Below are 13,538 nucleotides of genomic sequence, written 5' to 3' on the forward strand. Positions count from 1 at the left end.
TATATATATGTTCAATCTACACTATTTTTGAAGCTTTAAATTTTATAATTAGATATGAAAATAAATTTTTAGACCATTACAAATATTTTCAGTACTGAAATAATATTATTTGAAGGTGCGCTTTACTTTGATTGTTTAGAACCTCAGCCTTATACAAACCACACTCTTGTTTAAGAAGATTTGGTTAATCTTTTTATATATAATATATAAAGAGGTCCATGACTTAGTGGCAAAATCCATCTCAGGTTCGGAGTTGGTTTGGATGGTTGGTTCGGCATATAAAATTGCTTCTTTAATTGTAATAGTCAACAAAAAAAAAAAACAATGGAGATATAAGAGGGGATTTTCCAAATTTGAGCCTACCTCGGCTCTATATATTTGAGCCTACCCCCAAAATTTCAATAGAAGAGGTTGTTTTGATGCCCAAATATCTTCAAATTGATCACCTCAACATCAAGATGCATGGATATGAGAAAAAAATGAATTGCAAGTTTTGAAAATAATGTATTTTGTAATGCATTTTTTGACCGTTAATTTTCAAGATTTTCAAGTTTCATGGATATGTCAATTTACACTATTTTTGAAACGTTAAACTTTAATAAATATAAAACTATAATTTTAAGACTATCACAAAAATTTCTAATATTAAAACCATATTTCTCGATGCTATTTGAAGGTAGGCTCTAATTTGATTGTTAGAGCCTAGGCTCTATACAAACCGCTCCGGTTCGACTCGGAAACAAGCGTGACCATGCCGGTTCCAACCGAAAACCGGAAACAGCCCGATTCTAGAGTAGAACCGCCGGTTCCCATCCGGTTCACACACGTAACACACGACACCTACGTGCGAGCGTGCCCCACGTACACTCACACGCGCACACGTGTGTCCGAGCGCACGTGCGAGCATGCCCACATGCCCCACACACACTCACACATGCACACGTGTGTTCGAGCACACGTGCGAGCGTGCCCCACGCACACTCACATGCGCACACGTGTGTCTGAGCGCACATGCAAGCGTGCCCCACGCATAATCACACGTGCACACGTGTATCCGAGCGCACGTGCAAGCGTGCCCCACGCACACTCACACGCGCACACGTGTGTCCGAGCGCACGTGCGAGTGTGCCCCACGCACACTCACACGTAACACATAACACGCTCGCACGTGCCTGCACACTCACACGTGCACACGTGTGAGCATGCTTGCGTGCCCCACACACACTCACACGTGCACACGTGTATCCGAGCGCACGTGCGAGCGTGCCCCACGCACAGTCACACGCGTACACATGTGTCCGAGCGCACGTGCGAGCGTGCCCCACGTACACTCACACGCACACATGTGTATCCAAACGCACATGTGTGGTTGCCCTGATATTTTTATACACATGTTATAATTCATATTTCATAGGTATTTATATACCAAATTTGAATATCCATCTTTCGATGGGGGATAATTCTCAAACATTATTAAATGAAAACAAAATGTAAATATAGTCTATTAATCAGCAATTTATAATTACATGTAGTTAGATGGCTTGATGGTTATGATTTTGAATGTTTTATTTGAGGTCCTAAGGTCGAATCCCCTTGGGCACCCCCTTGGGCATGTGTTGCATTTTTGTTGTATATATAGTGGTTGGTATAAATATTTTTGTTGTTTTCGATTCCCCTTGGGCATGTGTTGCATTTTTGTTGTGTATATAGTGGTTGGTATAAATATAAATATTTTTGTTGTGTATGTAGTGGTTGGTATAAATATAAATATTTTTGTAAATAATATAAAAGACATAAAAAAATAAAAAAATTAATTTTTAATTTAACCGTAAATTTTTGTTGTATATAGTGGTATAATTATTTTTGTAAATAATATAAAAGGTATAAAAAAAATAAAAATAAAAAGTTTATTCTATTTGAAATCTCCATCTTTCTACTAACAATCTCTTTTACTAAATTTATTATCGAAACCTAAAAAAATAAATTTTGAAAAATTGAAGTGTTATTTCTAAAATTTGTGTGCATTTTATTAATTTTTACATTGATAACCAAATCTTTTATTTTATTTATGAATTTTTACATTATAAATCATGTAATGTACTTTTTTTCTTACAGTTGTCAAAAATACATTTTAAATTAGATAATATTATAAAATATTTTTAATTTGTTATTATTTGTCTAATAAAATAATTATAAATGTAAACCAATAATTATAATTTTAGTATATATTATTATAATTAGTGAAGTTGTAATAATTTTGGATTATAGTTAGTTAAGTTGTAATAGTTTGGGTTTTTTTAGCGGGTTAAGGTTTTTCGCCAAAACGAGATTTTAATGGCCATTCTTTCATTGATTAGTCTACTCTTATAATAGTCCATATATAATTATATATTTTATCCATGATAATTCTATGATTTTTCTTTTATGTGATGCAAATTTAATAGTTAAAATAAATTTATACAGGGAAAGAACATCTCAATATTCATAAATTGATAAAAAAAATGAAAGTTAATAATGCAGTACGCTTATTTTTTATTGGATTCCTAAAAAACAATATTTATAATGGATTTTAATAATTTTTTCGGATTTTTTTGAAACTTTAATCTGACCGATTCAGCCGATTCCCGATCCGAATCGCCGATTCGTTGATCCTAATCGGTTTTTGAGGGGCTCGATCCAGGTCACCGATCCGTTTTTTAAACCATTCCTTTTACCAATTCCCTTTGCAAATTGAAGAACAATCAAATTGTACGCCACCCACAGGCTTCAAATACGATATAATGTTACTACCTATCTTCTTGGCAAAAATACACACTCTATCAAAACAAGTAAGGCCTCGCCTCATAACTCATCTAAAATTGCGAGTCAAGCAGTACAAAACTTTTGATCATCTTAGCTTGAATAATATGGTTGTGAGAAAATTAAAAAAATTTATATAAATATTTATTTTATTTTCTGTTATTACAAAAATACCTAATATTTTATGTTATTACACGTATATCTATTTTTTGAACTCTATAACAATTTTTTTAAAAAAGACCAAACTGCCCTTTTTTTTTGAAAAATATAAAGTTTAATAATTTTGGTGTTTGAAAATCCGGAAATTTAATAATTTTGGTTTTTTGAAAAACCAAAAATTTAATAATTTCGGTTTTTCATAATCCCAAAACTCGTATTCTACAATTCAATAACTTCAAGTATTTATGGTTGAATTAAATAGGACTTTTGGTTTTTCAAAAACCGAAAAACTTCTATTTTTGGTTTTTTCAAAAACCGAAATTCCAATGTTTCCATGATTAGGGCCTCCCATTATTTGAAGATGCACCCTTGATTCTGCTGTTTAGATTCTTCATGAAGTCCTTACCATTGATTTCCTTTTATATTTATTTGGTTGAATTTTGTTGTTTTATTTATTGTCTCTTATCTGATATGCCAATGAGTAATTGTATGTTGATTATTTCATCCACAAGAATTTGTTCCTAGGGCTCTGTTTGCAGAGAAGCCGTACTCTGCAAATGATGCATGGAGGAAACTCCACTCTGATCCCTTGCTCATGATTCGGCTAAGGGAGCAGGAGGCCCTTGCCAACAACCCTATCAAAAAATGGAAATGATTTACAAATCTATATGCCTCTCTTATCCTTTTGCTTGGCTCTTTTTATATTTTTTTTTTGTTCCCAACTATGTCGGGGAAAAAATTGAACTCATCAAATGAGTAAACTTGTTATTCTTTTGATCTTCAATTGCCCTTCCTGATACAAGATCAAAAAAGGCAATGGAAGATCAAATATGCACGCAAAAGACACAAGTCTTGTGACAGAAAAAAGTAGCCATCCCCATGACTCAGAATCATGACTCAAAAAAAGTAGCCATCCCCATGAGTGAAAGCGAGAGAATAAAGAGCAAGTACTACTCTGCCAACTCCACCAAGAAAGACAAAGCATACGAGAGAGACTCAGAATCCTCTACGAGTAAAAGCAAGAGACAAAAGAGCAAGCACCACAGCTCTTCAAGGTCTGCTGATAAAGAAAAACTAGAGAAACACAAACTACAAATTCGGTTTACCAAATACATAAATTTCTTCAATTTTGGTTTTTAAAAAGTTGAAAGTAGGTAGTTTTGTCTTTTTAAAAACAAAATTGTTGTGAAGTTCAAAAAAATGACATACATGTAATTACCGAAAGTAAAAGGTATTTTTGTTATAACGGATACATACTTAAGTTTTCCTAAAAAAAAGTTTTAAGCTTTAAAAATAGTGTATATTGTAACAAATTATCTAAATTGTCTATTTCACCCTAAAAATAAGTATTCATAGACCCTCAAGATCTATATTATTTTTTGAGCTTCGAATTTGGTTATTGGTGTTGGAAATTGATTTTATAGATTTCCGTTACTAAAAGTGCTTTCTGGATGAGGATTTGAGGTTAGGGTTTATTTTGTTTTCATAAAGCCTAGGCCATATAGAAACTTTATCCCATTAAAAATTATAATATGAACACGCAACCATTGAAAACTTTTGTGGATTCTCGGGTGTATGTTCTCTCAGCCAGGTTTTTGCACGGGGGGGTAAATGTGCAATTTACTCCTGCGAGAGCAGAATATTATTTGGTCTACCATGTTGACCGAACATATATGAATATAAGTTGTGTGAGATATTTAGCGTGTGCAAACCTAAGTGGTGCCTTATATGTTATAATAGATAGATGACAGATTTTTAGGATTGAAACTTATTAAAATAGTATAGTGACAAATTTTGCACATTGTACATACACCTAAAAGAGGTCTTGCAATGAAAAAGAGACTATCTAATTTTTGCAGTGTTTATTTCAAAAAGGATGAAGTTTTTATAGGGCCTAGGCTTTATGAAAACAAAATAAAAAGCTTCACCTCAAATCCTATAAAAAGCTTCGCCTCAAATCCTTGTTTCGAAAGCGATTTCGGAATCATAAATCTCCATAATGGATCTAAATCAATTTCCAACTGATAAAAAAATTTAAAATTCAAAAAATAGTACAAATCTTGCTGAGCTATGAATGCTTAATTTTTTGCTAAAATGAACGGTCTAGATAATTTGATACAATATACACAATTTTTAAAGCTTAAAATCCTTTTTTTTTTTCCCACCACTAATATGTTCAAGCCAAGATAATAAATGTAAAGGTTTTTCAATGCTTGGATTGTAGTTTTTGACGATCTACGTGGTGTGGCTTTACTTTTGATAGGGGACAGCCCTATTAAACCATTTTCCTTTCAAAAATACTCACGGGTCATTTTAAAGTTCCACGAATATTTAAAGGGAAAAGTTTATATAGAGCTCAGGCTCTAAACAACCAAATTCAAACTTACCTCAAAAATTTCACTAGAAGAGGTTGTTTTGATGCCCAAATATCTTCAAATTGATCATCTCGACATAAGATGCATGAACATGAAAAAAAAATAGATTTTAAGTTTTGATAATAGTGCATTTTGTAATGCATAATTTGACCGTCAATTTTCAAGATTTTCAAGCTTTCATAGATCCATTTGATGTACACTACTTTTAAAGCTTTAAATTTTATATTTAGATATGCAAATATATTTGAAGGCTATCACAAAGATTTTCAGCATTGAAAGGTGGGCTCTACTTTAATTGTTTAGAGCCTCGGCTCTATACAAACTGCACCCATATTTAAAAGGACAATTAGTTTGAGTCATCCGACTCACTGAGATTTGTGAGTCCCCTCGTGCATCAAACGCCCATCTCTAAGATGGATATAAAAAAAGGTATCTCAATTAAACTTCAAGATGGATGGGAGAGAAAAAAGAATAATAAATATTATTTTTATTTTTGAGAAAAGAAAAACTTCATATTTATGAATCAATTAATGAATGGCGTGCTCATTAGACCACCTCAAGCAAATGTACCATTGGGAAAAGGGTCTCATGGTGGTGGCACCGCCACACCCTAATCACTACATTGTAATTTCTATTTTCATAACACCACCGCATTAACATTTTTTAACACAACCGTATTAACATTTTTTAAAAAACTAACTCCTAAACTATTTGAAGAAACAAGTAAGAGCCTACCTTCTCCATTGAATTACCCAAAAAAAAAAAACCATCAAGATTTTAATAAACCTAAAATCTCTTAGATCTAAAACCGATCCTTAACCTTACGATGTACGTAGAAAGGGAGACACACATCAATAGTTGAGTTGGCCTACTCACCAAATGCTTTTCCATATTTAAACCAAAGGAATACTCTTCAACGAGTGTCTTACTAGAAAAACGGAAAATTATCACAAATACCTTAATTTTCATCTATTTACAAAAAAAAAAAAAAAACCTTTAACATTCATAAACTTTGCCCATACTTTTTTTTTTTTAGTGTGTTTTACCAAAATAACCTTCACAGTAATCGTATTATCATGAAGCACAATTACAGTACTTTAACTACCATAAAAATTAACCTAAGTTACACGACATTTTAAGTACTATAAAAACTAAACCATATAACACTTAACATGCCATAAACCTTTAACATGAGTTAATTTTCATAATACTTAAAATACCGTATAACATGGATTAATTTTTTACGGCTATTTTCGATACTCAAAATACTGTATAATATAGATTAATTTTTACAATACTTAAACTTACGGTACTTAAAAAAACGTAAAACATAAATTAATTTTTACAGTCCTTAAAATACGGTATAACATGAATTAGTTTTTACGGTACTTAAAATACTGTAATTATAATTTACGAAAATACGCCTACCGTAAAAATTATTTTAATCAAAAAATACCAAAATTGAAAAAAACAAGCAAGATTTATAAGAGTTGAAAGTTTTTTCTAAATAAACAAAAATTAAAATATATTTATGATAATTTTCCAAAAACAAAATACCATGAATCACATAATTTTTTTTTTTCTCTTTCAAGGTCCAAAGTTTGGCCGCAATTTCTCCCAATTTTTATACCTTAGCCCCATGCTCACCGTTGTAGGATGAAGAGTTCAAAATAAACGTCCATATATAAAAATTAGAAATAAAGTTATCTACTAGACCATTATTTTCATTCCCATAAAAGTGAATACAGTTTTGGGTAAATCTTAAAATGAAAAATGAAAATATCTCAAAATTTGAAAAAAAAAAAAACTCAATATCACTAAAACTAGACAAAATTCAACATCCTCATCATCGTCGAAATCTTTTCCCGTGTCCTTTAACCCTACTTGTTTTTTTTTTTTTTAACCTTTTACTTGAACGCCTTTTACTTGAATTAATTTATTGATAAAACATGTATTGTACTGAGCCTTTTAATTGATTTAATTGAACTAATTTATTGATGAAAACATGTATTGTACTAAATTTGCATCATATATAGCCTACCACCTAAATCTATTTTCTCTTTATCTTATTCTAACTGAACCCAAAAAGAAATCCAAAAAATGCAACTCAAAATCACCCAAAAAAAAAAGAAAGAAAAAAAAAGCCAAAATAACTGGAGGAATACCAGAGAGAGAGAGAGAGAGATGTCGCAGGATCTAATTGCCTTATTCAGATTAGATCCGCTTTATATATACAAATGGCCATTTTACTCATTTAGGTCTGCTTTCTAGAAATATCATGTTAAAAGACATCTAATCCGTTGAATAAAGTTGTAAATAAAGAATGACGTCACGAGGTTAGGTTTTAAGTACAGCTAAATAAAAATGAAAAAAAAATGAGGTGATATTTAAACGAACTAGGGTGTATATTCCACCAAATTATTCTCAGAAAAAAAAAAAAAAACTATTTTTATACTTCATATTTCTTTCGTACTATTACCAAAAACTTACATCCGCCTTATAATATACCATCCAAGCTGAAATCAAAAGCAAAAGGTCAAAGCAAAAAAAAAAAGATAGAAAAACCCTAATACATATTCATGCCCAACATCATATCGCACAGTAAAAGCTTTTAGAGAACAGAAACCAAAGTACTTAAAAGACCATATTCTCGCTCTAAACTCAAGCAACCTTGACCTCAATGGTCTTGGACTTCTTGGGCTGAGGAGGAGGCAGCTTCTGAACAGTGACAGTAAGAACCCCATCTTGGCAAGCAGCTGAAATGGCCTCCACATTCCCATTCTCAGGCAAATTGAACTTCCTCATGAATTTCCCAACCCTTCTCTCCATTCTCACATATTTCGCCTCTGGATCTTCTTTCTCCTCCATCTTTCTCTCCCCACTGATGCTGAGAACCCTGTCCTCGTCGATCTGAACCTTGATATCGCCAGATTTGACGCCGGGCATGTCGATTATGAAGACATACGAATTGGGGTACTCTTTAATGTCGGCCGGTGTTGCGGCCATGGCTTTGGTGTCTTGAACATAGGTTCGAGTGGGTGCGTTCAGAACCTTCTCCATACCATCTGGTAGGTTCAACAGGTGGTGGATGGTTGAGAGAAGAGGTTGCTCCATTGCCACTCTCTAAGGTTTTGGGAAACGTGGGTTGTGAACAGGCAAGGCAATAGAAATCGTGCTTGTTTGATCTGTGATGAGAAAGAAAGAGGGGGTGGAGGTGTTTATGTAGCATGGGTGGGAGAAGGTTCTCCAGTGGAGAGAGAGTTTTCGAGGAGCTTCGGAAAGCGTCCCGAGCTTACCAGAAACCTCCACTTTTCTTCTCTCTTCTGCGCTCTCTCTCGACCTTTCTTCTCGTCTGCCTCTCTTCGTTTATCCTTTCCGCCACGTGTACGCACCAGTACCTCTTTTTTTAGGCCGTAATAATGTAGAAAATAGCCTAGGCTTCATATAGATAAAGGATTCTATATATCTCCTACACCAAGGGATTTATATTTCTCCTACCATCCCGCCGTCCAACTTTGATAAAGAAAACCACTCATCGTTTGATTTTAGATCCAACATCTTAATATATTTTATTTTTATTTTTATTTATATAAATTGTATAGATATGAAACTTGGTACTTGTTATCTTCTCATTGGGATGCACTTATAAAAAAAATTAAAAATAATTTTTTGATAAACTATAATATCTAAATTACCCCTTGAAGCTTTCAGGGATATTTTTGTCATTTTATTTTATTGTAAATATTGTTTTTATATTTTTCGCTAGTGCAAGTTTAATGGAGGATTGGACGTACAAAATTTGGTATCAAAATAGTTCATATAATCAAAAACTAAAAAAAAAATAGTGTATAGACGTAACATTATGATTGGGGCAATCTTAGCCCTCCATTCAAAATGGACGGTTGGATAAAGGGAAGTATATAAGTTTTATGTTGTAGAGAAAGCATGGAAAGCTTGTCCCCTTATGCAATCCTCGTTCTTTTTGTTATTATAGAAGGCCAAAATTAAAGGGCAAGCTTTCTATGCTTCCCCTACAACATAAAATTTATATCCTTCCACTTATCCAACCATCCATTTTGAATGGAACGTTAAGATTTCTCCAATCACAATGTCGCACCTATACACTATTTTATTTTAATTTTTTTTTTTATATAAACTATTTTGACACCAAATTTTGTACTTCCAATCCTCTATTAAACTCGCACAAACGAAAAAATATAAAAAAAAATATTTCTAATAAAATAAAATGATCAAAATACCTCTAAAAATTCGAGGGGTATTTTGGTTATTATATTTTCTCAAAAATTTATTTTTAATGTTTTTATAGATGTTCCCCAATGAGAAGATGGTACGTACCAAATTTCATATCCATACAATTCATATAAAAAAACTAAAAATAAAATACTTTGAGATGTCGGATCTAAGATCAAACGGTAAATGACTCTGTTGATCAAAATTGGACGGCTGGATCGTAGGAGAAGCATAGATCTTCCATGCTGTAGCGGAAATATAGAAACCTTTCCCAATATTAAAAGCTGCATGAATTATATACTCCTTTGGGAGCATAGATTATTTGTGCTCCCTTGGTAAGAAAACTTATTTGGGAGGAATTTTTCCAATTCAAAATTTTAGGAAGTACTTAAGAATTACTAGAGGACTCTTTATCAAAAAAATAATGTAAAATTTGATTTTTTTCTAATGCTTAGATCTCACCATCTGAAAATTTGATGGTCACTATTCAATTTCAGGACTTTTTTTAACCTATGAGTTTTTTTGGGTAATTAATTGGGGATGACGCGCTCCTACCCATTTTTTGAAATCATTAGTTGGGGCACATGTAGTGCTACCACCATGTCTCCGACCCCATAAAAGGAAATGAACATTTTACTCCCACGGGAATAAGATATGTTTTGGCAAATTAGATACCAGCCCTTTAGTAATTTCCCATCAATTATTCTTCCCGACATGTATTTATTATAATATTATGATGACAGCTTTTCAAAATAAAGAAGAATATCTCAAGGACGTTTGACAAGTTTCATGTCACAAGTTTGGACTCAATTTGGAATCGGGCAATCTGGATCGAGAATTAACTTGATTGTTCTGATCTAAGCATAAACTAGGATTTGATGAAACCAATATTTAAAAACTCAGTGACTCAATCCAGAATCAGACAATCCAGATGAGGAATTGGCTTGACCGTTGCAATCTAAACATGATCTAAGCATAAAACGGAATTCGACGATTTAACTATGCAGAATCGATATGCTGGCAATTTTACTATGCAGAATCGGTATGCTGGCGATTTAACTCTGCAGAATCGGTATGCTGATGTCATGGCTCCATGATGTCATCGATCAGTGTAATGACATCCATGATTTAATTGTGGATAATCAGTATGTTGACGTCATGGATCGGTGTCATGACATCACAAATCTGACACATCATTGATTTTTCTGTTTTGTGTTATAGAACCTAAACTGGATTTGCAAATCTAAGATTTCATTTACTTAGTGACTCGATTTAGATTCGGGCAATCGGATCAGAAATCGACTTGATCGCTCGACTCTAAGTATAAATTGGGATTCAATGATTTAACTGTGCAGAATCGGTATGCTGACATCAGGGATCGGTGTAGTGCATAATCGGTGTGCTGACGTCATAGATCGGTATAAGAGAAAGTATATAATGAGATTATTTATTTTGGCATAAGGTGGTAATAATTAATCTGGCCATTGGATGTGAAATTGGGTGGTTACATTTATTTCATTGACCAAGCTTAAAGTTCAAAAGATTTTTTTTCGAACTTTGTGACACACCCAAACTATCAGATTTCACATCAGATGGTTTTAACTAATTGTGACATCCATGTATTAAAAGTAAATGGCCTCATTGTATACAATCCCTTAGTGTAATGACATACGCCATGATGTAATGACATGTGGTGTAATGACGTTGGTGATTTAATTGGTCATGGAGGTATAATGAAGTCGACGATTTAATTGTACAAAATCGGTATGGTGTTGTCGGGACGTCACAAATCTGACACATCACCGATCCTTTTCCGTTATTTGTCGTAGAATATGTTTTTTGTCATAGAACCTAAATTGGATTTGCAACTCTAAGAATTCATTTAAAAAAGAAAAAAGTTTATATAAAGCTTGAGACTCTAAACAATAAAATTAGAGCCTACCTCAAAAATTTAATTAGAATAGGTCGTTTTGATGCCCAAATATCCCCAAATTGATCATCTCGACATCAAGATGCATATACATGAGAAAAAATGGATTTCAAGTTTTGGAAATAGTGTACTTTGTAACGCATTTTTAGACCGACAATTTTCAAGATTTTATAAATCTGTCGATCAATTCTATTTTTGAAGCTTTAAACTTTATAAATAAAGATGAAAGCGTATTTTAAGGCTATCACAAATATTTTTAATATTGAAACCACATTTCTCAACACTATATGAATATACTATATGAAGATAGGCCTTAATTTGGTCTTTAATTTGATTGTTTAGAGCCTAGGCTCTGTATGAACCGCACCCTTTAGAAATGCATGGCAGTGCTTCATTAATTGGTGCCCGCCATATGACACAAACCTTAACCACACGCGGAGCGCACTTTAGTGGCAAAACCAACCTCCACTGTTCAAAGGTGTGGGATAATTGGTTTTAAGCTTTCCATCACACACTCTCTTTTGGGATACCCTTTTTAAGGGTCCAGTTTCTATAAGGTTGCAACCTTAAACAATCTGATTAAGGCGCACCTCCAAATTTTATCATAACATATAATTTTGTTGTAAAAACTTCTTAGAATTATCTTAAAACTATTTTCATATCTAATTAGAAAAATTTAAACTCTAAAAATAGTTACAATCAAGTAGATCTATAAATATATGGAAATCTTGAAAATGGACGGTCTAGATAATGTGTTGCAAGATGCACGATTTTTTGGATTCAAAAACTTTTTTTTTTTAATATTCATACATCTCGATGTCGAGATAACCAAATAGAGGGTTTTTCAACATTAAAACAACCTTACCGATAGATTTTTAGGTGCATCTGTGATTCTACATTTTAAGATTGCAACCTTATATAAACTTTTTCCTTTTTTAAAAGCTTTCCATTATTCTCTCACCCTAATAGAAATATAGACTAATGTCCTGTATACAACGAACCACTAACGTCACACTACAATGGTCTACAAGATAAATTTTGTTTATTTTTTGATTAATTATATTCATTTTTTAATTTACAAAAAGTAAAGTACATATAATTAAATTTTAATTACATATAATTAAAAATAATAAATTACAAATAATAAATTTACAAGAATTACTTATCAAAATAAAAAATGATAAGAATTAATATTGAAATTGTTGTTGTTATTTTTGTCAATAAAAAATGATATAATTATGTTGAACTTATGTCAGTTTAATTATGTGAACATGATCGCATTAAAATTACGTCATATTAAATGAGCCTCAACCCATCAACACCTTTTTAATCAATTAAATGAATTAATTAGCGTGGCATATTAAAAAACTGTCGTATAAAAGTTTTTGCTATTTATTGATAAAATGATTTTATTTTGATAGGTTTTTTTACCTTATTATTATTATTGTTGTTGCTGCTCTAGCTCTATGCATGTTGCCGAGAGGTTTTTTTTTTATTTTTTGAATTTGATATCTTTAATTTCTATTTTTTAGGGTAAAAATCTTTTTTTGAATTTTTTAATGTCATATCATTGAAATTTATGGGGGGTTTTATTTTTTGTTTGAATCATATGAAATGGTAGCGTCTTCTAATAATAGTTAGGTTGTGATAATTTTCTCTCTATTGACCTGGATGTCTCTTCTTTTTGGGTGCTTGATTCTAGGGTTACAGGGTTGGTGTTTTCAAGTGGTCAGTTCGAGAAGTGTTGACCCAATTCTTGTTTGTGGTCTTCTTTTCTGAAATTAAGGATCGAAGAGTAATTTTTCGACTGGTTTTGAAGCTCAATTTATTTTTTTACCGCAAGTTCTTATCTAGTGCTTTTTTTATTGCAATACTTCCGCCAATTTTTCAGGTAAATATTTGGACCTTGCACAGCGTACCGAGAACTAAACAGCCATTGCCACGGAAGAATGGGAGAATCAAATCATAAACAGGTAGTTGAGACTTAAAATGCCATATGTAATGTTTCATTTCCTCCTGGAGGC

General features: G+C 32.5%; 1 protein-coding gene across 1 annotated transcript; it reads right to left on the minus strand.

The window, feature by feature from the left end:
• Window positions 1-7,779: 7,779 nt before the first annotated feature.
• LOC18432991 (17.3 kDa class II heat shock protein) lies at window positions 7,780-8,670 on the minus strand. Its single transcript, XM_006843089.3, has one exon. The coding sequence runs from the start codon at window positions 8,445-8,447 to the stop codon at window positions 7,995-7,997; it is 453 nt and encodes a 150-aa protein (XP_006843152.2). The 5' UTR covers window positions 8,448-8,670; the 3' UTR covers window positions 7,780-7,994.
• Between the last annotated feature and the right edge of the window lie 4,868 nt (window positions 8,671-13,538).

The sequence above is a fragment of the Amborella trichopoda genome, chromosome 5 (genome assembly GCF_054954075.1).
Source record: "Amborella trichopoda isolate Santa Cruz 75 chromosome 5, AtrichopodaSantaCruz75HAP2 v2.0, whole genome shotgun sequence".
Classification (NCBI taxonomy): Eukaryota; Viridiplantae; Streptophyta; class Magnoliopsida; order Amborellales; family Amborellaceae; genus Amborella; species Amborella trichopoda.

Bases quoted from the DNA above. Each gene is read 5' to 3' on its own strand.
- LOC18432991 (XM_006843089.3), bottom strand. From the start codon at position 8,447: ATGGAGCAACCTCTTCTCTCAACCATCCACCACCTGTTGAACCTACCA.